The sequence below is a fragment of the Salvelinus fontinalis genome, chromosome 9 (genome assembly GCF_029448725.1).
Source record: "Salvelinus fontinalis isolate EN_2023a chromosome 9, ASM2944872v1, whole genome shotgun sequence".
Taxonomy (NCBI): Eukaryota; Metazoa; Chordata; class Actinopteri; order Salmoniformes; family Salmonidae; genus Salvelinus; species Salvelinus fontinalis.
The window spans coordinates 3,333,475-3,360,462 of record NC_074673.1 but is presented as its reverse complement, the minus strand read 5'-3'; the positions used below and the strand labels follow the sequence as shown (position 1 = coordinate 3,360,462).

General features: G+C 42.7%; 1 protein-coding gene across 4 annotated transcripts; it reads right to left on the bottom strand.

The window, feature by feature from the left end:
- Positions 1–200: 200 nt before the first annotated feature.
- Positions 201–23,123, bottom strand: LOC129861901 (ubiquitin-conjugating enzyme E2 Q2-like). Of its 4 annotated transcripts, none has more exons than XM_055933082.1 (14): positions 22,835–23,123; positions 21,889–21,993; positions 18,926–19,048; positions 18,497–18,553; positions 11,316–11,402; positions 7,275–7,331; positions 7,044–7,128; positions 3,865–3,925; positions 3,668–3,758; positions 3,503–3,561; positions 1,596–1,644; positions 1,292–1,387; positions 1,123–1,189; positions 201–1,005 (listed from the first exon to the last, which is right to left on the bottom strand). In XM_055933082.1, exons 1-14 carry the CDS (start codon positions 22,991–22,993, stop codon positions 974–976), a joined length of 1,128 nt encoding a protein of 375 aa, XP_055789057.1. In that variant the 5' UTR covers positions 22,994–23,123; the 3' UTR covers positions 201–973. The 4 variants fall into 4 exon arrangements, with proteins under 4 accessions (XP_055789057.1, XP_055789055.1, XP_055789058.1 ...); XM_055933080.1 differs by having other exon boundaries at positions 7,260–7,331; positions 22,835–23,122; XM_055933083.1 differs by having other exon boundaries at positions 11,316–11,399; positions 22,835–23,121.
- Between the last annotated feature and the right edge of the window lie 3,865 nt (positions 23,124–26,988).

The window sequence follows — 26,988 nt, the reverse complement described above, 5'->3', positions numbered from 1 at the left end:
TCTCCACATTGAGAGAGATAAGGGAAAACAAAATGTGAAGAGATGATGTGCATGTATAAAAGATGCAGGAGGACCGTCGAGCCCCTCAGTTATAACAGACATTCTCCTCAGGTGAAGGGGGCAGCGGAGTGATGCAGGAGGACCGCCGAGCCCCCCAGTTATAACAGACATTCTCCTCAGGTGAAGGGGGCAGCGGAGTGATGCAGGAGGACCGCCGAGCCCCTCAGTTATAACAGACATTCTCCTCAGGTGAAGGGGGCAGTGGAGTGATGCAGGAGGACCGCCGAGCCCCCTCAGTTATAACAGACATTCTCCTCAGGTGAAGGGGGCAGTGGAGTGATGCAGGAGGACCGCCGAGCCCCTCAGTTATAAACAGACATTCTCCTCAGGTGAAGTTCTCCTCAGGTGAAGTACTAAGGGGGAAGTGGAGTGATGCAGGAGGACCGCCGAGCCCCTCAGTTATAAACAGACATTCTCCTCAGGTGAAGGGGGCAGTGGAGTGATGCAGGAGGACCGCCGAGCCCCCCAGTTATAACAGACATTCTCCTCAGGTGAAGGGGGCAGCGGAGTGATGCAGGAGGACCGCCGAGCCCCTCAGTTATAACAGACATTCTCCTCAGGTGAAGGGGGCAGCGGAGTGATGCAGGAGGACCGCCGAGCCCCTCAGTTATAACAGACATTCTCCTCAGGTGAAGTTCTCCTCAGGTGAAGTACTAAGGGGGAAGTGGAGTGATACAGGAGGGAGGGGAGACAGTCGAGCCCGTTGTCGGGCCAGGCAGAGAGGAGATACTGGTCTACTGAGCTGACGACAGGCCAAACGGAAGAATTTGCCAGTTGGTTTCCACAAGAAAGATGATATAACTCCCAATAAGTCAGAAGGGAGAAAATAGTTCAAAAAGAAATTAAAAATATATTGTTTGTTTTTTTACCCAAAAAATACATTATATGTTCCCAGGGAGAATGAGTGAACTCTTTACCCATCTTCTTTAGGAGGTGTGTACCAGCCTGGGAAAAAAACACATAACACACAAGGTTGCCACAACAACCACGGATTTGTATAATCATCGTCGTCTATTTTCATTCATGTTTATATGGATCGATAGTTCAATGAGGATCATTTACCATTCTTTTCGTGAATCTGCACCAGGGATTTGTATGACTGTTGTGCCCTGGCAAAACTGTACTGATTCTAGAAGAATATGAGGTGAAAATACAGATTAGAATCATCTTCAACAACCTCAAATGGTGTGACAAAATATCTAAATGTTTACCAACGGTTACAGTCGTTTACCTTATTGGCTCCGAACTGCACCCTGCCTTTTCCTTTGACGAGGGTCGCATTGATCTGCATGATGACGGACTCAATGGAATAGGCACTGCTCCAGCCCTGGAACAACACAAAGAAATACTAATTGGTCTGTCTGAAACCTCATCAGATCAGTGGCAATGAAGGAGAGGAGGTGAGGAGGAGAACAGACTAAAACAAATATATATATATTATTTTTTTAAAGACAATTGAGCAAAGAGAAACAGACAGCTTCTTCAGGAACTTTGGTTAGGGATAAACAATGTATGAATAGTATTAAAATCCAGACCTGTTTTGTGAGAAGCTCCATACATAAGGCCCCTCCGCCAAGAACGTACCTGAAATACAGGACAGAGAAGTACCAAGACTGGTTAACGAACCAGAAAGTAATTTGGCCCATCTAATTTGAGTCATTTAGCAGAAGCTAAAGTATGATGAACAGGACAGACAGACTACACTAGACCACGTTCAGGGACATGATGAAAAGGACAGACAGACTACACTAGATCACGTTCAGGGACATGATGAAAAGGACAGACTACACTAGATCACATTCAGGGACATGAAGAAAAGGACAGACAGACTACTCTAGATCACATTCAGGGACATGAAGAAAAGGACAGACAGACTACTCTAGATCACGTTCAGGGACATGCTGACAGACAGACTACTCTAGATCACGTTCAGGGACATGAAGAAAAGGAGACAGACAGACTACTCTAGATCACGTTCAGGGACATGAAGAAAAGGACAGACTACACTAGATCACGTTCAGGGACATGATGAAAAGGACAGACAGACTACTCTAGATCACGTTCAGGGACATGAAGAAAAGGACAGACAGACTACTCTAGATCACATTCAGGGACATGAAGAAAAGGACAGACAGACTACTCTAGATCACGTTCAGGGACATGCTGACAGACAGACTACTCTAGATCACGTTCAGGGACATGAAGAAAAGGAGACAGACAGACTACTCTAGATCACGTTCAGGGACATGAAGAAAAGGACAGACTACACTAGATCACGTTCAGGGACATGATGAAAAGGACAGACAGACTACTCTAGATCACGTTCAGGGACATGAAGAAAAGGACAGACAGACTACTCTAGATCACGTTCAGGGACATGAAGAAAAGGACAGACACTCTAGATCACATTCAGGGACATGAAGAAAAGGACAGACACTCTAGATCACATTCAGGGACATGAAGAAAAGGACAGACAGACTACTCTAGATCACGTTCAGTGACATGCTGACAGACAGACTACTCTAGATCACGTTCAGGGACATGAAGAAAAGGACAGACTACACTAGATCACGTTCAGGGACATGATGAAAAGGACAGACTACACTAGATCACATTCAGGGACATGAAGAAAAGGACAGACAGACTACTCTAGATCACATTCAGGGACATGAAGAAAAGGACAGACAGACTACTCTAGATCACATTCAGGGACATGAAGAAAAGGACAGACAGACTACTCTAGATCACATTCAGGGACATGAGACGTGCTTCTACACCTGCATTCTAGCTGTTTGGGGTTTTAGGCTGGGTTTCTGTACAGCACTTCGAGATATTATCTGATGTACGAAGGGCTATATAAAATAAAATTGATTGATTGATTGACATGAAGAAAAGGACAGACTACTCTAGATCACGTTCAGGGACATGCTGACAGACAGACTACTCTAGATCACGTTCAGGGACATGAAGAAAAGGACAGACAGACTACTCTAGATCACATTCAGGGACATGAAGAAAAGGACAGACAGACTACTCTAGATCACGTTCAGGGACATGAAGAAAAGGACAGACAGACTACTCTAGATCACGTTCAGGGACATGAAGAAAAGGACAGACAGACTACTCTAGATCACGTTCAGGGACATGAAGAAAAGGACAGACAGACTACTCTAGATCACATTCAGGGACATGAAGAAAAGGACAGACAGACTACTCTAGATCACGTTCAGGGACATGCTGACAGACAGACTACTCTAGATCACGTTCAGGGACATGAAGAAAAGGACAGACAGAATACACTAGATCACGTTCAGGGACATGCTGACAGACAGAATACTCTAGATCACGTTCAGGGACATGATGAAAAGGGCAGACAGACTACTCTAGTGTAAAAACAGAAGCGTAGGACAAGTCCATCCAGACTTCACTGAGTAGCACTCACCCTCCGGACAGCACAGGAGAGACGACGCGTACGAACGGAGGATCAAAAGGAAAGTTATCCTGCAAGAGTCAAACAAGAAAACACATCGATCGCAAAACCTCTTTCCCACCTCATAAAAACCAATTCATTTATTTAAAAAAATCTAAATCAACGAATGAAACTCACTTTATATGAGAAACTGAGCAGAATGTAGTCCACCCCTTCCTTTTCCTTCAGAACCTGCAAGTCACTATGCAATGGACTATCTGGGTCGACCCTGTAAAATAATGACAGGATGATTACACTATCTTATCCAGACTTAGACAGGAAACAGGGGAAGCTACCACAGCTCTAAGAAATAACACCTGGATTTGAATACTTACGTTCTTATTTTGACGTGCCATTCATACAGGCTGTCGTTGACTAGCTCCACTGAATAAATACCTGGAAATGAATAACAAGATATGTACAGGTGAACATCACTGTTAAATCAACATGTTATCATCATCAGATCTACAATCACTGAAGGGTTAGGGCCAATGGGGTGCTAAGCAAGGCCAGCACTCACCGGTCTTGTAACTCTGACCTGTCGATCGCTCACCTGTCTTGTTAACCTGTTGAGGATGGGGGCGCTGTTGTCACTATTTATGCTAATCGTGTAATTTTTGAAACGGCTTCCCACAAAATTCTTGATCGTACAATATGCATATTATTATTATCATTGGATAGAAAACAGTCTATAGTTTCTATAGGAGTTGAAATTTTGTCTCTAAGTGGAACAGAACCCATTCTACAGCAATTTCCCTGACATGGAGTCAGATTTCAGAAATGTTGGCCCCTGATCTGGAGTCAGTTAAAAGGCCGCAGTTATTGCTATGAGTATACAGACACTGCTTACGTCTTCCCCTGGATGCCTTTACGTGATGACGATTTGAATGGGGTCGATTGCGCGTTCACAGGCACTACAAATTAAAAAACCCTGTAGCTAGGAACTCTTTTCTTGCTGCGTAATGCGCCTGGAGGACATCGACCCGCACTTGTTCCAAGCATTAGTGGAGGGAGTAATATTACTCTGGTCATGTTTCTACTCGTTATGGGAGTTAAAAACATCATAAGGTAGTTAATTTAAAGCGTTTTATAGCAATTTATATCCGTTTAGTGCGATTTTGGGACATTTATTTCTGAAACGCTGTGAATTGCTGGGCACGCTTCCAGTTCATCCCGAATGCAGTTGGCATTTCCACATGGCAAGAGGACAGCTTTCCACCAAAAGACGATTAGACCCAAGAAAAGATCCTTTGCCCAAGATACTGATGGAAGAACAGCTCAAAGTAGGACATTTTTATTATGATAAATCGTGTTTCTGTCGAAAAATGTTAGTGGCTTAGGACGCCATGTTTTTTGACGTAGCTTCGCTTGGCGCAAACTGTATTGAAAAGTAAGGATAATTTAAAAAATGTAATTCCGCGATTGTATTAAGAATTAAATTGTCTATCAATCCCTGTCCACCCTATATTTTTTAGTCACGTTTATGAGTATTTATGTATAAGAGTAGATCACTGTCTAATATGGCGCACGGACATTTTCTCACCAGCTGGGCTACATTTCACATTGTCTAACCATGATTTTGGTGTCTAAATATAAACATTTTCGATCAAACTCTATATGGATTGTGTAATATGATGTTACAGGAGTGTCATCTGAAGAATTCTGAGAAGGTTAGTGAAAAAATTTATATATTTTGGCGATGTTGACGTTATCGCTCACTTTGGCTAGAATCAATGCTGGGCTGCTATGTGCTATGCTAATATAACGATTTATTGTGTTTTCGCTGTAAGACACTTAGAAAATCTGAAATATTGTCTGTATTCACAGGATCTGTGTCTTTCGATTAGTGTATGCTGTGTATTTTTACGAAATGTTTGATGATTAGTAAGTAGGTAAACAAGTTGCTCTATGTAGTTATTCTAGTCCATTTGTGACGGTGGGTGCAATTGTAACCTATGCCATCTACCTGAAATATGCACTTTTTTCTAACAAAACCTATCCCATACCATAAATATGTTATCAGACTGTCATCTGATGAGTTTTTTTCTTGGTTAGGGGCTATAAATATCTTAGTTTAGCCGAATTGGTGATAGCTACTGGTGTTGGTGGACAAATAAAAGATGGTGGATTATGCTAATGTGTTTTTAGGTAATAGATGTACATCTTTACATATTGTGTCTTCCCTGTAAAACATTTTAAAAATCGGACATGTTGGCTGGATTCACAAGATCTGTGTCTTTCATTAGCTGTATTGGACTTTAATGTGTGAAAGTTAAATATTTAAAAAATATATTTTTTTTGAATTTCGCGGCACTGGTTTTTCAGTGGGGGTGGGGGGGGAGTGCCGCTAGCGGCACCCTCATCCTAGACAGGTTAATCCGACCTGTCGATCGCTCACCTGTCTTGTAACTCTGACCTGTCGATCGCTCACCTGTCTTGTAACTCTGACCTGTCGATCGCTCACCTGTCTTGTAACTCTGACCTGTAGATCGCTCACCTGTCTTGTAACTCTGACCTGTCGATCGCTCACCTGTCTTGTAACTCTGACCTGTCGATCGCTCACCTGTCTTGTAACTCTGACCTGTCGATCGCTCACCTGTCTTTTAACTCTGACCTGTCGATCGCTCACCTGTCTTTTAACTCTGACCTGTCGATCGCTCACCTGTCTTGTAACTCTGACCTGTCGATCTCTCACCTGTCTTGTAACTCTGACCTGTCGATCTCTCACCTGTCTTGTAACTCTGACCTGTCGATCGCTCACCTGTCTTGTAACTCTGACCTGTCGATCTCTCACCTGTCTTGTAACTCTGACCTGTCGATCTCTCACCTGTCTTGTAACTCTGACCTGTAGATCTCTCACCTGTCTTGTAACTCTGACCTGTCGATCGCTCACCTGTCTTGTAACTCTGACCTGTCGATCGCTCACCTGGCTTGTAACTCTGACCTGTCGATCTCTCACCTGTCTTGTAACTCTGACCTGTCGATCTCTCACCTGTCTTGTAACTCTGACCTGTCGATCTCTCACCTGTCTTGTAACTCTGACCTGTCGATCTCTCACCTGTCTTGTAACTCTGACCTGTCGATCTCTCACCTGTCTTGTAACTCTGACCTGTCGATCTCTCACCTGTCTTGTAACTCTCACCTGTCGATCTCTCACCTGTCGATCTCTCACCTGTCGATCTCTCACCTGTCGATCTCTCACCTGTCGATCTCTCACCTGTCGATCTCTCACCTGTCTTGTAACTCTGACCTGTTCGATCGCTCACCTGTCTTGTAACCCTGACCTGTCGATCGCGCACCTGTCTTGTAACTCTGACCTGTTCGATCGCTCACCTGTCTTGTAACCCTGACCTGTAGATCGCTCACCTGTCTTGTAACTCTGACCTGTTCGATCGCTCACCTGTCGATCTCTCACCTGTCTTGTAACTCTGACCTGTCGATCTCTCACCTGTCTTGTAACTCTGACCTGTCGATTGCTGACCTGTCTTGTAACTCTGACCTGTCGATCACTCACCTGTCTTGTAACTCTGTGATCTGTATATCTCCCTGAGTTCCTTCATGAGACGATCAGACGCCTGAACTGAACCAGAAACGGCACCCTGAAACAGGCATCACAACACGGATCAGAACCAGGGTACCTTAGAGCAAGACAAGAGACTATAAAAACGGTGGAAATGTTCTCGCCCCCCCCCCCCCCCCCCCCCCCCGAAAAATAAGAAAGACGCCTTACCGAATGAGCACTTACGTTCAAGTGGTCCTGCCTCTGGTTCTTACGGATCTTCTCTAGGATGGCCAGGTTCTCCTTCAAATCAAAGCACATTCAACTTTATTAATACAGCACATTTTGTGCAAAATGCAGTAGGAAGTGCTTCATTAAGATAATAAAAAGTTAGAAAGATAAAAACTAAATGTTAACAAATAGCAAAACAATAGTAAAAAGAAGTAATATACAGCAAAGTGTACACAGTACAATGTAACGCTTACTTGCACAATTACAGGAAGCAATTTTCAAAAAACATGCAAGGTAAAGACAGTCTGGGTAACCAGTCTAACATTCTACTTCTTGGGTCATATTGCCGAAGAGAATTGTCTTTCAGAAATCTCAGCATTCAATATGATTTCCAGAGGAGCTGCTCATTGGTTGTTGGAAATAACATTCATATTTTCCCATGACAACATGCGGAGGAGCCTCGAAAGTAGAATAGGATTTATAACAAAGTCAAAAACAAAAAACATTTAGCTGTTAGGAAGGCAAGTTGTTGTATTTTGAGCCTTAAGATGTTTTGTAGTTGGAATTGCCATATTTTAGAGATGAAAAGGTAGTTTGACAGAAGGGTTTTAAATGGAAAAACAAAAAAATGGTTGCTTAGTAACCAGACACCAACACGATCTGTGGAGAAAGAAAAGTTCCAATATTTATATAACCTTTGTGATTGGAGGATATATCTGTGGTAAAGCGACTCAGGATCAAATCCTAAACAACCTCTTCTGGCTGCAGGGTGAATATTGAAAAAACTGGAAAATATGCGCACATTTTCAAACGGCCTCTTAAGAAATTTTTGATCTTACAATATGCATATATTTACTACTATTGGATAGAAAACAGTCTATAGTTTCTAAAAACGTTTGAATTATTTCTCTAAGTTGAACAGAACTATTTTTACAGCCCATTTCCTATCCAGAATTGAGATTTCCAAATGCAATGTCTCTCTTTAAGACCTTGTCTATAAAAGGTCATGTCACTTAGGACCGTAGAAACACGTCATACGCCTTCATCTGGGTGTAATGCGGAAGTGAGAGAAAAAAGCAGTTGAATATCTCTTCCAGGGGCTGAACACAACATCTTGTAGTGAGACCTGCGCACTTTAATTTTTTTTCTGGGCGCGAGGTAGAACCTGGACTTGGCTCCTGGAATACGCTCGTTAAAGGTGAATATGACCTCTGGCTACGATATTATTTGATACATGTCACAATATCATCCTAAAGTATGTTTTTTCAATATACTTTAATTATATTATTGCAATTTATTCTGGACTTTAGACGTGATGCTTTGGAAGAATTTTTTGAAGAAAGAGAGATTAGCGCCGCACGGCCATTGTGCTTGCTAACCCAAGAGGGAAATAGTTCGTTCTGGAACCCAACTAAAGACTGTACTGGACAATGAACCCCTTTACAACATTCTGATGGAATATCAACAAAGATAAGGACCCAATTTGGGATGCTTTTTCATATATCTGTCGAACTGTGCTATGCTAGCGTTTGACTAGAATCAATGCTGCCGTATGCTAGCTAATGTTGTAAGCTAATATAACGATATATTGTGTTTTCGCTGTAAAACACTTCAAAAATCGGAAATATTGGCTCTATTCACACGATCTTTGTCTTTCATTAGCTATCCACCATATGTTTTTCTGAAATGTTTTATGAGGTGTAATTAGTAGTTGACGTTGGTGTCTGTATTTTCTCTGGCTACTCCCGTGCGATTTCAGACTGTAGCTATGATGTAGCTATGATGGGAGCAGTAATGTAAAACTGATTTATAGCTAAAATATGCACATTTTATGAACAAAACATAGATTTATTGTGTAACATGTTATAGGACTGTCATCTGAGGTAGTTTTTTCTAGGTTGTTTAGGTTGGTTCTAGGTTAGTTAGGTTGGCTTGTGCATGCTACTTGAATCATACTTGTGCTGCTGCTACATGTCTGTCCACTTTTTTATTTGGTGGTGAGCTAACATAAATATATGTGGTGTTTTCTCTGTAAAACATTTTAAAAAATCGGACATGTTGGCTGGATTGACAAGATGTTTATCTTTCAAATGCTGTATTGGACTTGTTAATGTGTGAAAGTTAAATATTTTTAAAAAATAGATTTTGAATTTCGCGCCCTGCAATAGAGCTGGATGTTGTCATAAGTGTACCGATATCGGGACAGCCCGCCTAACAGGTTAACCTTATATTTATATATTTTTACTACATAGCCAAATTTTGACTATAGTTGAGGTAACTAGTGGAAACGCAAATAATTTCTGCACAAACTGTCAGATACCGTCTCAGGGAAGCTCATCTGCGTGCTCGTCATCCTCACCGTGGTCTTGACCGTCTCAGGGAAGCTCATCTGCGTGCTCGTTATCCTCACCGGGGTCTTGACCTGAATGTGGTTTGTCGCTGTTACACACTTCCGTGGGCAAATGCTCACCTTCGATGGCCACTGGAGAAGTGTGCTCTCCATGATTAATCCTGGTTTCAAATGTACCCGGCAGATGGCCGACAGCATGTATGACGTCGTGTGGGCAAGCGGTGTGGCTGATGTCAACAGATTGCCCCCATGGTAGCAGTGGGGTTATGGTATGGGCAGGCATAAGCTACGGACAATGAACACAATTGCATTTTATCAATGGCAATGTGAATGCACAGAGATACCGTGACGAGATCCTGAGGCCCATTGTCGTTCCACTCATCTGCCGCCATCATGTTTCAGCATGATAATCCATGGCCCAATGTCACAAGGGGCCATGTAAACAATTCCTGGAAGCTGAAAATGTCCCAGTTCTTCCATGGCTTGCATTCTCACCAGACATGTCACCCATTGAGCATGTTCGGGATGCTCTGGATCAACACGTACAACAGCGTGTTCCAGTTCCCGCCAATATCCAGCAACTTCGCAGAGCCATTGAAGATGAGTGGGGACAACATTCCACAGGCCACAATCAACAGCCTGGTCAACTCTATGTGAAGGAGATGTGTCGCGCTGCACGAGGCAAATGGTGATCACACCAGATACTGACTGGGTTTCTGATCCACATCTCTGTTTTTTTTTTAAAGGTATCTGTGACCAACAGACACATTTGTATTCCCAGTCATGTCAAATCCATAGATTAGGGCCTAATGAATATATTTCAATTGACTGATTTCCTGATATGAAATGTAACTCAGTAAAATCTTTGAAATTGTTGCATGTTGCGTTTATATTTTCGCTCAGTGTAGATAGACATACAGAGAGAGAGCGAGCAAGTCAGACAGAGAGCTAGAGACCGACAGAGAGCGAGAGACCGACAGAGAGCGAGCGAGCGGAGGGCGAGAGAGAGACCGACAGAGAGCGAAGGAGGGAGAGAGACCGACAGAGAGCGAGGGAGGGAGAGACCGACAGAGAGCGAGCGAGCGAGAGAGAGACCGACAGAGAGCGAGCGAGCGAGCGACCGACAGAGAGCGAGCGAGCGAGCGACCGACAGAGAGCGAGGGAGGGAAAGACCGACAGAGAGCGAGGGAGGGAGAGACCGACAGAGAGCGAGGGAGGGAGAGACCGACAGAGAGCGAGCGAGCGAGCGGAGGGCGAGAGAGAGACCAACAGCGAGGGAGGGAGAGAGACCAACAGAGAGCGAGGGAGGGAGAGAGAGACCAACAGAGAGCGAGGGAGGGAGAGAGACCAACAGAGAGCGAGGGAGGGAGAGAGAGAGACCAACAGAGAGCGAGGGAGGGAGAGAGAGAGACCAACAGAGAGCGAGGGAGGGAGAGAGAGAGACCAACAGAGAGCGAGGGAGGGAGAGAGAGAGACCAACAGAGAGCGAGGGAGGGAGAGAGAGAGACCAACAGAGAGCGAGGGAGGGAGAGAGAGAGACCAACAGAGAGCGAGGGAGGGAGAGAGACCAACAGAGAGCGAGGGAGGGAGAGAGAGACCAACAGAGAGCGAGGGAGGGAGAGAGAGACCAACAGAGAGCGAGGGAGGGAGAGAGAGAGACCGACAGAGAGCGAGGGAGAGAAAGAGGTGTGTATCACAGTAATCACCTTCTCAATCCCGTCATCCTCTGACTTCTTCCCATGTACAGGCTCCTCCTCCTTCATCTCATAGTGGTCCAGGTCTTCAATATCCTGCTGAACACAAACGCTGTTATCACATATAGAGTTATGCACACACACAAGCAGGGCTCCAGGCTAACTTTCCTCATCACCATCCAAGAATCCTATCTTAGTGCAATTTAAACCATCCCAACCTGAAGATAAACCATCCCAAATGAATAAAAATATTTGTTGTGTTTTGATATGCCAACATGGGTCTACTCTAGAACATTCAAATAGACAAAGATGTACCTCTAAAAAGGCAACGTTGGAATAATATGAAATTCATTTTTGCATAAATGTACACTGAACAAAAACAAACTCCAGCCTATAGACAGAACCTAAAACAGGAAGCTCCAGCCTATAGACAGAAACTAAAACAGGAAGCGCCCGCCTATAGACAGAAACTAAAACAGGAAACGCCCACCTATAGACAGAAACTAAAACAGGAAGCTCCAGCCTAGACAGAAACTAAAACAGGAAGCTCCAGCCTATAGACAGAAACTAAAACAGGAAGCTCCAGCCTATAGACAGAAACTAAAACAGGAAGCTCCCGCTCTCAGGTCTGTTCAACGCTGGTCTGACCAATCTATTCCACGCTTCAAGATTGCTTCGATCACGTGGATTGGGATATGTTCCGCATTGCGTCAAACAACAACATTGACGAATACGTGGATTCGGTGAGCGAGTCCATTAGCAAGTGCATTGGCAATGTCGTACCCACGGCAACTACTAAAACATTCCCCAACCATAAACCGTGGATTGATGGCAGCATTCGCGCGAAACTGAAAGCGCAAACCACTGCTTTTAACCAGGGCAAGGTGACTGGAAACATGACCGAATACAAACAGTGTAGCTATTCCCTCCGCAAGGCAATCAAACAAGCTAAGCGTCAGTATAGAGACAAAGTAGAGTCGCAATTCAACGGCTCAGACACGAAAGGTATGTGGCAGGGTCTACAGTCAATCACGGATTACAAAAAGAAAAACCAGCCCCGTCGCGGACGAGGATGTCTTGCTCCCAGACAGACTAAACAACTTCTTTGCTCGCTTTGAGGACAATACAGTGCCACTGACACGGCCCGCTACCAAAACCTGCGGACTCTCCTTCACTGCAGCCGACGTGAGTAAAACATTCAAACGTGTTAACCCTCGCAAGGCTACAGGCCCAGACGGCATCCACAGTCGCGTTCTCAGAGCATGTGCAGACCAGCTGGCTGGTGTGTTTACGGACATATTCAATCAATCCTTATCCCAGTCTGCTGTTCCCACATGCTTCAAGAGGGCCCCCATTGTTCCTGTTCCCAAGAAAGCTAAGATAACTGAGCTAAACGTCTACCGCCCTGTAGCACTCACTTCCGTCATCATGAAGTGCTTTGAGAGACTAGTCAAGGACCATATCACCTCCACTTTACCTGACACCCTAGACCCACTCCAATTTGCTTACCGCCCCAATAGGTCCACAGACGACGCAATCACAACCACACTGCCCTAACCCATCTGGACAAGAGGAATACCTATGTGAGAACGCTGTTCATCGACTACAGCTCAGCATTTAACACCATAGTACCCTCCAAACTTGTCATCAAGTATGGACTTCCTGACGGGCCGCCCCCAGGTGGTGAGGGTAGGTAATAACATCTCCACCTCACTGACCTTCAACACTGTGGCCCCACAAGGGTGCATTCTGAGCCCTCTCCTGTACTCCCTGTTCACCCATGACTGTGTGGCCATGCACGCCTCCAACTCCATCAAGTTTGCAGACAACACTACAGTGCTAGGCTTGATTACCAACAACAACAAGACGGCCTACAGGGAGGAGGTGAGGGCCCTCGGAGTGTGATGTCAGGAAAATAACATCACACTCAATGTCAACAAAACAAAGGAGATGATCGTGGACTTCAGGAAACAGCAGAGGGAGCACCCCCCTATCCACATCAACGGGACAGTAGTGGAGAGGGTAGAAGGTTTTAAGTTCCTCGGCGTACACATCATGGACAAACTGAATTGATCCACCCACACAGACAGCGTGGTCAAGAAGGCGCAGCAGCGCCTCTTCAACCTCAGGAGACTTGAGAAATTCGGCTTGTCACCAAAAGCACTCACAAACTTTTACAGATGCACAATCAAGAGCATCCTGTCGGGCTGTATCACCACCTGGTACGGCAACTGCTCCGCCCACAACCGTAAGGCTCTCCAGAGGGTAGTGAGGTCTGCAGAACGCATCACCGGGGGCAAACTACCTGCCCTCCAGGACACCTACACCACCCGATGTCACAGGAAGGCCATAAAGATCATCAAGGACAACAACCACCCGAGCCACTGCCTGTTCACACCGCTATCATCCAGAAGGCGAGGTCAGTACAGGTGCATCAAAGCAGGGACCGAGAGACTGAAAAACAGCTTCTATCTCAAGGCCATCAGACTGTTAAACAGAAAACCACTAACATTGAGTGGCTGCTGCCATACATGTAAAAAATGTATCACTGGCCACTTTAAACAATGCCACTTAATATAATGTTTACATACCCATTACGCATCTCGTATGTATATACTATACACCACCTACTGCATCTTGCCATCTTTATGTATAATACATGTATCACTAGCCACTTTAAACAATGCCACTTATATAATATTTACATACCCTACATTACTCATCTCACATGTATATACTGTACTCGATACCATCTACTGCATCTAGCCTATGCCGTTCTGTACCATCACTCATTCATATATCTTTATGTACATATTCTTTATCCTTTTACACTTGTGTGTATAAGGTAGTAGTTGTGAAATTGTTAGGTTAGATTACTCGTTGGTTATTACTGCATTGTCGGAACTAGAAGCACAGGCATTTCGCTGCATTCGCATTAACATCTGCTAACCATGTGTATGTGACAAATAAAATGTGATTGAACTCAACATGTAAAATGCTGGTCCCATTTTTCATGAGCTGAAATAAAAGATCCCCCAACAAAATCCATACGCACAAAAAACTTTTCTGTCAGATGTTGTGCAAAAATGTGTTTACATCCCTGTTAGTGAGAATTTCTTCTTTGCCAAGATAATCCATCTACCTGACAGGTATGGCATATCAAGAAGCTGATTAAACAGCATGATCATTACACAGGTGCATCTTGTGCTAGTTTTGTCACACAACGCCACAGATGTCTCAAGTTTTGACGGAACGTGCAATTGACATGCTGACTGCACCAATGTCCACCAGACCTGTTGCAAGAAAATGTAATGTTCATTTCTCTACCATAAGCAGTTGGAGAATTTGGCAGTACATCCAACCGGACTCACAACCGGCAGACCACATGTAACCACGACAGCCCAGGATCTCTACATCCTGCTTCTTCACCTGCAGGATCGTCTGAGACCAGCCACCCGGACAGCTGATGAAACTGTGGGTTTGGACAACCAAAGAAGTTCTGCACAAACTGTCAGAAACCGTCTCGGGGAAGCTCATCTGCATACTCGTCGTCCTCACCAGGTTCTTGACCCTACGGTAGTTTGGTGTCGTAACCGACTTCAGTGGGCAAATGCTCACCTTCAATAGCCAATGGCACGCTGGAGAAATGTGCTCTTCACAGATGAATCCCGGTTTCTACTGTACTGGGCAGATGGCAGTCAGCATGGAGTCGTGTGAGCGAGCGGTTTGCTGATGTCAAAGTTCTGAACAGAGTGCCCCATGGTGGTGGTGGGGTTATGGTTTGAGCAGGCATAAACTACGGACAACAAACACAATTGCATTTTATCGATGGCAATGTGAATGCACAGAGATGCCGTGACGAGATCTTGAGGCCCATTGTCGTGCCGTTCATCTGCTGCCATCACCTCATGTTTCAGCATGATAATGCACGGCCCCATATCACAAGAATCTGTAAACAATTCCTGGTAGCTGAAAACGTCCAACTTGTTCCATGGCCTGCATACACAGGCCACAATCAACAGCCTGATAAACTCTATGCGAAGGAAATGTGCCGCGTTGCTTGAGGCAAATAGTGGTCACACCAGATACTGACTGGTTTTCTGATCCAAACCCCTACTTTTTATTAAAGGTATCTGTGACCAACAGATTCCTATCTGTATTCCCAGCCATGTGAAATCCATAGATTAGGGCCTAATGAATTTATTTAAATTGACTGATTTCCTGATATGAACTGTAACTCAGTAAAATCTTTGAAAGTGTTACATGTTGCGTTTATATTTTTGTTCAGTATAAATAATTAGCCTACATGTCAAAGTGTAGGTGATAGCCTATGCGTATTGGCTACAGCCTGTCATGTCCAGACAGATGCTTACATGAGGTGCCAGATATGTAGCCAATCTATAACGATTCTTATAGACGCCATACATGTTTGACAAATATATTGTAGGATAATTAACATTAACGTCTATAGGCTTGATACTTTGGACATAGGCCACTCAAGGCACGGTTTGTTCATTTCGAATGGTCACAAGAGCGTGAGAGTGCCTGTTGCGCAAAGCACACGTCACACACCTTGCAATCTGAGCGGAGGCAGTCACTATTTTGTAACTAATTAACCATAAATGTAATTGTTTAAAACCTGGAGGTTTTATGTCATTTTATGGGGCTTGTCTTAACCTTGTTTTAAAGGAAACCTAACCAAAATAGGACCATAGAAACGTTGAGGGAATTATTTTATAAACATTGAAAACAGCTTTTCTCTCATGTTCTATTGGTTTTCAAAATCAACTTTCTTTCACAATCTTACTCATATTAGCGACCCATGCTAGTTGATGCTAATTCTAGTCTTATTAGCAACCCGTGCTAGTTGATGCTAATTCTAGTCATATTAGCAACCCATGCTATTTGACGCTAAATAATAGTCATATTAGCGACCCATGCTAGTTGACAATAATCCTAGTCATATTAGCAACCCATGCTAGTTGACGATAATCCTAGTCATATTAGCGACCGATGCTAGTTGACAATAATCCTAGTCATATTAGCAACCCATGCTAGTTGACGATAATCCTAGTCATATTAGCGACCGATGCTAGTTGACAATAATCCTAGTCATATTAGCAACCCATGCTAGTTGACGATAATCCTAGTCATATTAGCAACCCATGCTAGTTGACGATAATCCTCGTCATATTAGCAACCCATGCTAGTTGACGATAATCCTAGTCATATTAGCAACACATGCTAGTTGACGATAATCCTAGTCATATTAGCGACCCATGCTAGTTGACGATAATGCTAGTCATATTAGCGACCCATGCTAGTTGACGATAATCCTAGTCATATTAGCAACCCATGCTAGTTGAGGATAATCCTAGTCATATTAGCAACCCATGCTAGTTGAGGATAATCCTAGTCATATTAGCAACCCATGCTAGTTGACGATAATCCTAGTCATATTAGCAACCCATGCTAGTTGACGATAATCCTAGTCATATTAGCAACCCATGCTAGTTGACGATAATCCTAGTCATATTAGCAACCCATGCTAGTTGACGATAATCCTAGTCATATTAGCAACCCATGCTAGTTGACGATAATCCTAGTCATATTAGCAACCCATGCTAGTTGACGATAATCCTAGTCATATTAGCAACCCATGCTAGTTGACGATAATCCTAGTCATATTAGCAACCCATGCTAGTTGACGATAATCCTAGTCATATTAGCAACCCATGCTAGTTGACGATAATCCTAGTCATATTAGCAACCCATGCTAGTTGACGATAATCCTAGTCATATTAGCAACCCATGCTAGTTGACGATAATCCTCGTCATATTAGCAACCCATGCTAGTTGACGATAATCCTAGTCATATTAGCAACCCATGCTAGTTGACGATAATCCTCGTCATATTAGCAACCCATGCTAGTTGAGGATAATCCTAGTCATATTAGCAACCCATGCTAGTTGACGATAATCCTAGTCATATTAGTAACCCATGCTAGTTGACAATAATCCTAGTCATATTAGCAACCCATGCTAGTTGACGATAATCCTAGTCATATTAGCAACCCATGCTAGTTGACGATAATCCTAGTCATATTAGCAACCCATGCTAGTTGACGATAATCCTAGTCATTTTAGCAACCCATGCTAGTTGACGATAATCCTAGTCATATTAGCAACCCATGCTAGTTGACGATAATCCTAATCATATTAGCAACCCATGCTAGTTGACGATAATCCTAGTCATATTAGCAACCCATGCTAGTTGACGATAATCCTAATCATATTAGCAACCCATGCTAGTTGACGATAATCCTAGTCATATTAGCGACCCATGCTATTTGACAATAATCCTAGTCATATTAGCGACCCATGCTAGTTGACGATAATCCTAGTCATATTAGCAACCCATGCTAGTTGACGATAATCCTAGTCATATTAGCAACCCATGCTAGTTGACGATAATCCTAGTCATATTAGCAACCCATGCTAGTTGACGATAATCCTAGTCATATTAGCAACCCATGCTAGTTGACGATAATCCTAGTCATATTAGCAACCCATGCTAGCTGTTGCATCTTTAGATCTCCCCTTTCATTTCAGTCACATGACACCGCTCGGATGTGCAGTGGCGTTTTAGAACGGCGCGTTGCCGGAAAATTGCATTTTGGAACATTTGGAACAATATTGTTTATCAACATTTTAAACTAAACGTTCAGATCAATTGCATCCGCATCATTACTGTTTAACATTGTAATTATGTTCAGTGGTTGTATGAATTTCAGATCTATCGTCCAAGAACTGTCCCAGAGTCTGTTTTGAACCGTCCCAGACATGTTTTTCCTGTCACCCCATTTAAGGGTGACAGGACACCCTTAAATGCAAGGCCTGCACACAAGAGAGGTTTTATATAGTATACATACACACAAGATAAGTTATATACAGCATACGCACAATACGTTTAAGATGAACGTGGATATTATCTCTATATGTAATGTTCGTTGTACACAGGTAGGTAAACATGCACACACAAAAACAAACAAACAAAATCGGTACGCACACACACACACACACACACACACACACACACGTACACACACACACACCGGTACACACACACACACACCGGTACACACACACACACACACCGGTACACACACACACACACACCGGTACACACACACCTCGCCCATTTCTTCCTCCTCCTCCTCCTCGGATGTCACTTCATCGGCTGGTCCATGCTACAAAGAGAGAGGAAAAGGAAAGACAAAAAATGGATTGTGAGTTTAAAGAAGAGGCATGCCTTCTGACTCTCAATTTTGGTACGGAACGTTATGGAATGATTATTGCCTTGCGATAGGGCTGTCCCCATCCTTGAGTCACAATATTTAGCTTAGTCTGATACACATTTGAGGCTAACAGTATTTCCATTTCCACTGAAATTTCCACTCATTTCCACTGATTCAAGCCAACTGAATATTTGCTGACTTCAAACTGTGGGGGGTTAGCCTACAAACGTGATTCAAATCAGAGTACACCAGTTCTAGATTCTATTTATATGGGGTTGTCAGGGCTACCAAAGAAATAGAATTTAATTCTAGAATGAGCCCTACCTTGCGCTCTGGGTTGATGGGCCCAGCAGGGAGGGGCTGATCTAGCATCTCAACATCTGGGTGCTGGGGCAGGTTGTACAGCCGACATAGGTCACAGATGAGACGCTTCAGCTGCTGCAGGAGCTGGGGGAAAAAAACAACAAAACAGGGCAACTGTCATTGTACAGTATCTCTTTGGAGCAGGGGTCGTTAACAGATGGAAAAACACAAGGAATTCAGTCAAAAATGAGTTTCATGTAGGTAATCTGTTGACCAAGTATTCCCAGGAATAACAAAGAAAAGAGAAAAGTATTGGGACAGTGAAACTGTTTTGTAGTTTTGTTTCTGTACTCCAGCATTTTGGATTTTAATTGATACAATGACTATGGAGGTTAAAGTGCAGACTGTCAGCTTTCCTTTGAGGGTATTTTCATCCATATCGGGTGAACCGTGTATTGTGTAATTTTGGAGTCACTTTTATTGTACATAACAATATAATGTTTCTAAAAACGACTACATTAATGTGGACGCTACAATGATTACGGATAATTCTGATTGAATCGTGAATAATTGTGAGTGAGAAAGTTACAGAGGCATAAATATCTAACAGAGGCCCAAAACACTAACCTCGAAATACTATCGTAATGGCGAGAGGTTAGCATGTCTTGAGGGTATGATATTTGTGCGTCTAACTTTCTCACTCATCATTATTCACGATTCATTCAGGAATAGTCGTAATCATGGTAGCATCCACATTAATGTAGAAGTGTTTAGAAACGTATTCCATTCTTATTTAGAATAAAAGGAGACTCCAAAATGAGACAATACATTATTTACCATTCATTTCTATTGGGCACAAAATGATCTGAAACACAACCAAAACAAACAACAAATGCATCCAACCAGTTTGTAGAGTAACAAGCTTGATGTAATCATTGTGTGCAAGGAATATGGGACCAAATACAAAACTATTGACTACTTTAATACACATCAGAAAATTCGTCCCAATACCTTTGGTACCCTAAAATGGGGGGACTATGTATAAAAAGTGCTTTAATTTCTAAACGGCTCAACCAATATGGATGAAAATACCCTCAAATTAAAGCTGAAAGTCTGCACTTTAACCTCATAGTCATTGTATTATTTAATATCTAAAGTGCTGGACTACAGAGCCAACAACAAAACATTGTCACTGTCCCAATACTTTTGGTGCTCACTTGTATGTGATTGTGTCTTAATGTTATCAAGGTATGGAATCTTTTAATTTGAAAATACAAATCTCTTTTTGGGCTTAGTTGTGGTCAATTTGCAGTATACAAATTATTATATTTATGTTCCGGCCCCCTATATTTAGTTGCCTACCCCTGCTTTACAGTAACTTATCAACCAATTATGAGGGAGGTACTAAGATTTTCATAAGAGCCAGAGCGACTTACAGTCAGTGTTCTACGTGGCTCAAGCCTTCCGCATGCTTTGGTTCAGCTGGCGCCTAGCTGAGAACCGAACGAGTGTGCTCGCATACTCCCTTAAATACCTTCGCTTGAAAAACAAGGGAAAAAAGCAGCAATAGTACTGTTTGTCCATCTTGAGATGCCGTAGCCAGTATCCACCTTCTCAAAATAGTCCGAATTAATCTAAGATAATTGAAGAAATCGGTCATTAATTTTGATGGTTTTGCAGAGGAGATCTTAGTCGTGGAATTTTACATCTAACTCAGATGTTTGGTTCGGTATTTCTGTATAGGGGCTCCCGAGAGGCGTCTCAGTGGTAGTGGCGTCACTACAGACCCTGGTTCGATTCCAGGCTGTATCACAACCGGACGTGATTGGGAGTCCCATAGTGGGGTGCACAATTGGCCCAGCGTCATCCGTGTTAGGGTTTGGCCGAGATAGGCCGTCATTGTAAATAAGAATTTGTTCTTAACTGACTTGCCAAGTTAAATAAAAATGAAGGTTAGATTTCAAATGAAAAAATGTGCATGAAAACAATTTGCTCTTTGAGTGACACACACTTAATTGAAGAATCCCTACTGTTGACGAATCCCTACTGCTGACGAATCACTGAATCTCTACTATTAACGAATCACTGAATCCCTACTGTTGACGAATCACTGAATCCCTACTGTTGACGAATCACTGAATCCCTACTGTTGACGAATCACTGAATCCCTACTGTTGACGAATCACTGAATCCCTACTGCTGACGAATCACTGAATCCCTACTGTTGACGAATCACTGAATCCCTACTGTTGACGAATCACTGAATCCCTACTGTTGACGATTTCACTGACGAAGGGGTGTAGACTTCAGCTTTCCTCGAAAAACGTTTCAGACAGAAAAAAAACAAACTTTGCCAAATACCAAGACTAAAAAAAAACATCACAAAATGTCATAGTACATATGCGAACCGTTCCAAACTGTTTCTCGGATGGGAGGCACACGGACACCTTCAGTCAGTAGAGCATGGCTCCAGAGTGGCGCAGCAATCTAAGGCACTGCATCTCAGTGCTAGAGGCGTCACTACAGACCCTGGTTCGATTCCAGGCTGTATCACAACCGGACGTGATTGGGAGTCCCATAGGGCGGCGCACAATTGGCCCAGCGTCGTCCATGTTAGGGTTTAGCCGAGGTATTAAATAAGCATTTGTTCTTAACTGAATTTCCTAGTTAAATAAAGGTTCAATTAAAAAAAAAAAATGCAGCTTACAACTGCAAGGGTAGTGGGTTCAATTCCCATTCGTAAACATGCATGCACGTATTGACTAATTCACTTCGGGTAAAAGGCATATATAGTGTGACGGACCCTTTTTACAATCAACCAATTTTGTAGGTGATATTAGGGCCTATGCCTTCTGTGAGAGCCGGTAGCTACATCCTACAGCACATAGTGTTGAAGATGAAGGAAGAAAAGTCCACAGTCTACACACACACACACACACACACACACACACACACACACACACACACACAGGTAAGTGACTTACCAAAGATGTTCCTTTTCTGACATCTTCCAGGCGCTCCAACACCTCTGTCAGACTTGGGTCATCAGAGTCAACAAACCAGATTGGGGGTGTAGAGGGGTATGACTCCTGGGAGGGATGATCAATTGATCACATCATTATTTGGTAAAGCTCTAATGGAACAGGACTGAACTGTAGCTAGTAGGTGGAGCTACTTCAGAATAAAAGGAATGATATTTGACATATAGAAGCATCGATAAATATGCAACACGCACTACCTACCTAGTAGCGCTGACTTGTAACGTTATGTCCTGGTTTAGTTAGCTAGCTAATGTGAACAACCCTTTTACGCAGGACTATTCTTTATCTCCATTAGTCAGCAATTGTGTTCGCAGGTCACGTTACCTTTTGACAAGTTATTGTATAAGTAAAATAAGGTACAAATATCAGATACATTTTATAGATTGGCCTTGTGGCAAAAGGCATTTTGAGTTTTTTTAGACGCATTAGCCTACTAGCTAACATTAGCTTAACAACCAACGGTAACGTTTACAAATATGATATTATTTCTTGTTTTCTAACGAGTTAGCTAGCATAGCTAATTATACCTGGACATATCATTTACATTTAAGTCATTTAGCAGACGCTCTTATCCAGAGCGACTTACAAGTACATACATTCATACTTCATACTGGCCCCCCGTGGGAATCGAACCCACAAACCTGGCGTTGCAAGCGCCATGCTCTACCAACTGAGCCACATATGGCCCCTTTATTAGAGTATAAACTAACTGAAAAGTCTCAACACATTTATATATTATGTGGCTAGCTAATGATCTCCAAAAACAAAGCTAGCTTAGCTGATTTGTGTTTTCGCAGTGTTCGGCTTGAGAAATCCAAATTCGTCATGTTTATCGCCCTGTGCCTGTGCTAGCTAACTAGCTACGTTAGCTAGCTAGTTTCTTTCTTACCGTGATGTTGCAATGTATTATCAACAGTTTTTCACCGGTTACATTAAACTGACAACTAAGCTCATCAGGCTTCCAATCGATAATTCTGAAACGTTCGTGGTTTGGGTCAAAAATTGACTCCAAAAACTTCAATTCGGCCTTCAGACCCGAAACCGACATCTTCCACTCATCTCAAACCAGGCAGTCCGCTGGGGAGGGGGGAAGTTGGGGCATATTGAGACCGCGTAGTCGGGGCTGGATCTCGCACGTTAGCGTGAGAGCAACAACAAAATAGTGTGTGGTCCCAATGTTTCTGAATACGTAACGGGTGAAGTAGATAGATGTATGGTTAATATTGATTGAGATCAAATTCTGTAAAAAAAAATATATGTAAAATGTATTTTTTTGCACAATGCTGAGCCAGTGCAGGGCACTTATTGAGATGGGATCTCAGCACCATCCTGAAAGGCCATGAGGCTCACAGTCCTGTCAGATAAACCAAATTCCTCTGGTAGGTATTGTCATCATACTGGCCGCTATTGTGATTATTCAGCAAGGTAGAACCTAGATGGAATCTGAATTATAGGCTACCTATGTACACTGAACAAAAATATAAATTCAACATGTAATGCGTTGGTTTCACAATCCAGAGATGTGTTTACATTCCTGTTAATAGGCATTTCTCCTTTGCAAAAATAATCAAATCACCTGACAGGTGTGGCATATCAAGAAGCTGATCAAACAGCATGATCAGTACACAGATGCACCTTGCGCTGGGGACAATAAAAGGCCACTTTAAAATGTGCAGTTTTGTCACACAACACTATGCCACAGATGTCTCAAGTTTTGAGGGAGCGTGCAATTGGCATGCTGACTGCAAGAATGTCCACCAGACCCGTTGCCAGATAATTGAATGTTCATTCCTCTACCATAAGCCGCCTCCAGCATTATTTTAGAGCATTTGGCAATACCTGCAACCGGACTGACAACCACAGACCACGTGTAACCACGCCACCCCAGAACCGCCACAACCGGCGGGATAGTCTGAGGCCAGTCACCCGGACAGCTGATGAAACTGGGTTTGCACAACCTTTCAGAAACTGTCTCAGGGAAGTTCAATTGCGTGCTCGTCTTCCTCACCAGGGTCTTGACCCAACTGCAGTTTGGCGTCGTTAACCGACTTCAGTGTGCAAATGCACACCTTTGATGGCCACTGACACGCTAGAGAAGTGTGCTCTTCACGGATGAATCCCGGTTTCTACTGTACCGAGCAGATGGCAGACAGCATGTAGGGAGTCATGTGGGTGAGCGGTTTGCTGATGTCAATGTTGTGAACAGAGTGCCCCATGGTGGCGGTGGGGCTATGGTTTGGGCAGGCATAAGCTACGGACAACGAACACCATTGCATTTTATTGATGGAAATTTGAATGCACAGAGATACCGTGACGAGATCTTGAGTCCCATTGTCGTGCCGTTCATCCGCTGCCATCACCTCATGTTTCAGCATGATAATGCACGGCCCCATATCACAAGAATCTGTAAACAATTCCTGGAAGCTGAAAATGTCCAACTTGTTCCATGGCTTGCATACACAGGCCACAATCAACAGCCTGATAAACTCTATGCGAAGGAAATGTGCCCCGCTGCATGAGGCAAATAGTGATCACACCAGATACTGACTGGTTTTCTGATCCACGCCCCTACTTTTATTTAAAGGTATCTGTGACCAACAGATTCATATCTGTTTTCCCAGTCATGTGACATTCATAGATTAGGGCCTAATGAATTTATTTAAATTGAATGATTTCCTGATATGAACTGTAACTCAGTAAAATCTTTGAAATTGTTGCATGTTGCGTTTATATTTTTGTTCAGTGTAGAATTATTATTATAGGACTACAGTAATTCTCATGATGGAGGATTGTTGTCATTATTTTAATGAACCTGTCTAGGATCAGCGTGCCGCTAGCGGCACCCCCCCCCCCCCCCCACTGAAAAACCAGTGCCGCGAAATTCAATTTTTTTTTTTTTTTTAAATATTTAACTTTCACACATTAAAGTCCAATACAGCTAATAAAAGACACAGATCTTGTGAATCCAGTCAACATGTCCGATTTTTAAAATGTTTTACAGGGAAGACACAATATGTAAAGATGTACATCTATTACCTAAAAACACATTAGCATAATCCACCATCTTTTATTTGTCCACCAACACCAGTAGCCATCACCAATTCGGCTAAACTAAGATATTTATAGCCCCTAACCAACAAAAAAACTCATCAGATGACAGTCTGATAACATATTTATGGTATGGGATAGGTTTTGTTAGAAAAAAGTGCATATTTCAGGTAGATGGCATAGGTTACAATTGCACCCACCGTCACAAATGGACTAGAAAAACTACATTGAGCAACGTGTTTACCTACTTACTAATCATCAAACATTTCGTAAAAATACACAGCATACACGAATCGAAAGACACAGATCCTGTGAATACAGACAATATTTCAGATTTTCTAAGTGTCTTACAGCGAAAACACAATAAATCGTTATATTAGCATAGCACATAGCACATAGCAGCCCAGCATTGATTCTAGCCAAAGTGGGCGATAACGTCAACATCGCCAAAAATATATTAATTTTTTCACTAACCTTCTCAGAATTCTTCAGATGACACTCCTGTAACATCATATTACACAATCCATATAGAGTTTGATCGAAAATGTTTATATTTAGCCACCAAAATCATGGTTAGACAATGTGAAATGTAGCTCAGCTGGTCAGAAAATGTCCTTGCGCCACTTAGACAGTGATCTACTCTTATACATAAATACTCATAAACGTGACTAAAAAATATAGGGTGGACAGGGATTGATAGACAATTTAATTCTTAATACAATTGCGGAATTACATTTTTTAATTTATCCTTACTTTTCAATACAGTTTGCGCCAAGCGAAGCTACGTCAAAAAACATGGCGTCCTAAGCCACTAAAATGTTTCGACAGAAACACGATTTATCATAATAAAAATGTCCTACTTTGAGCTGTTCTTCCATCAGTATCTTGGGCAAAGGATCCTTTCTTGGGAGTAATCGTCTTTTGGTGGAAAGCTGTCCTCTTGCCATGTGGAAATGCCAACTGCTTTCGGGATGAACTGAAAGCGTGCCCAGCTATTCACAGCGTTAAAGAAATAAATGTCCCAAAATCGCACTAAACGGATATAAATTGCTATAAAACGCTTTAAATTAACTACCTTATGATGTTTTTAACTCCCATAACGAGTAGAAACATGACCCGAGTAATATTACCCCCTTCACTAATGCTTGGAACAGGTGCGGGCCGGTGTCCTCTAGGCGCATGACGCAGCTCCAAAAGAATGACTAGCCTCAGGGTTTTTTCATTTGTAGTGCCTGTGAACGCGCAATCGACCCCATTGAAATTGTCATCACGTAAAGGCATCCAGGGGAAGACGTAAGCAGTGTCTGTATAGTCATAGCAATAACAGTGCCCTTTTAACTGACTTCAGAACAGTGGCCAACATTTCTGAAATCTGACTCCATGTCAGGGAAATTGCTGTAGAATGGGCTCTGTTCCACTTAGAGACAAAATTTCAACTCCTATAGAAACTATAGACTGTTTTCTATCCAATAATAATAATAATATGCATATTGTACGATCAAGGATTTTGTGGGAAGCCGTTTCAAAAATTACCCAATTAGCATAAATAGTCTCAACAGCGCCCCCATCCTCAACAGGTTTAATGAACAATACAAATGTTAATTTATATATTTCTCTTTATTTAACCTTTGTCTTCCAAACACCTGAAACATAGCAATAGAACAAATCATAATCAATTCTATGCTATGAACAGGCATGCAAGTGAACACTTTGCATCCATTCTAAAGGGGTCAGTGTAGACCTACTGTACACGGAGTGTACAAAACATTAAGAACACCTTCCCCTAAGAACAACCCTCTGAATGGCACAAGCATTTACAAGCATTTCGCTACACCTGCAATAGCATCTGCTAAACATGTGTATGCGACCAATAACATTTGATTTGATTTTGGCACACATGCCTTATATTCAATTAAACAATTTCCTTCCAAGTGTAACGGATGTGAAATGGCTAGCTAGTTAGCGGTGGTGCGCGCTAATAGCATTTCAATCGGT

What these genes read in the sequence shown, in the direction of transcription:
- LOC129861901 (XM_055933080.1), bottom strand. Translation starts at nt 22,993, where the DNA reads ATGTCGGTTTCGGGTCTGAAGGCCGAATTGAAGTTTTTGGAGTCAATT. An exon ending in CCATCAACCCAGAGCGCAAG is followed by an intron (nt 18,554 to 18,925) that starts GTAGGGCTCATT and finishes CTCTCTTTGTAG; the next exon opens with CATGGACCAGCCGATGAAGT. An exon ending in GCAGATTCACGAAAAGAATG is followed by an intron (nt 1,006 to 1,122) that starts GTAAATGATCCT and finishes TTTTTTTCCCAG; the next exon opens with GCTGGTACACACCTCCTAAA.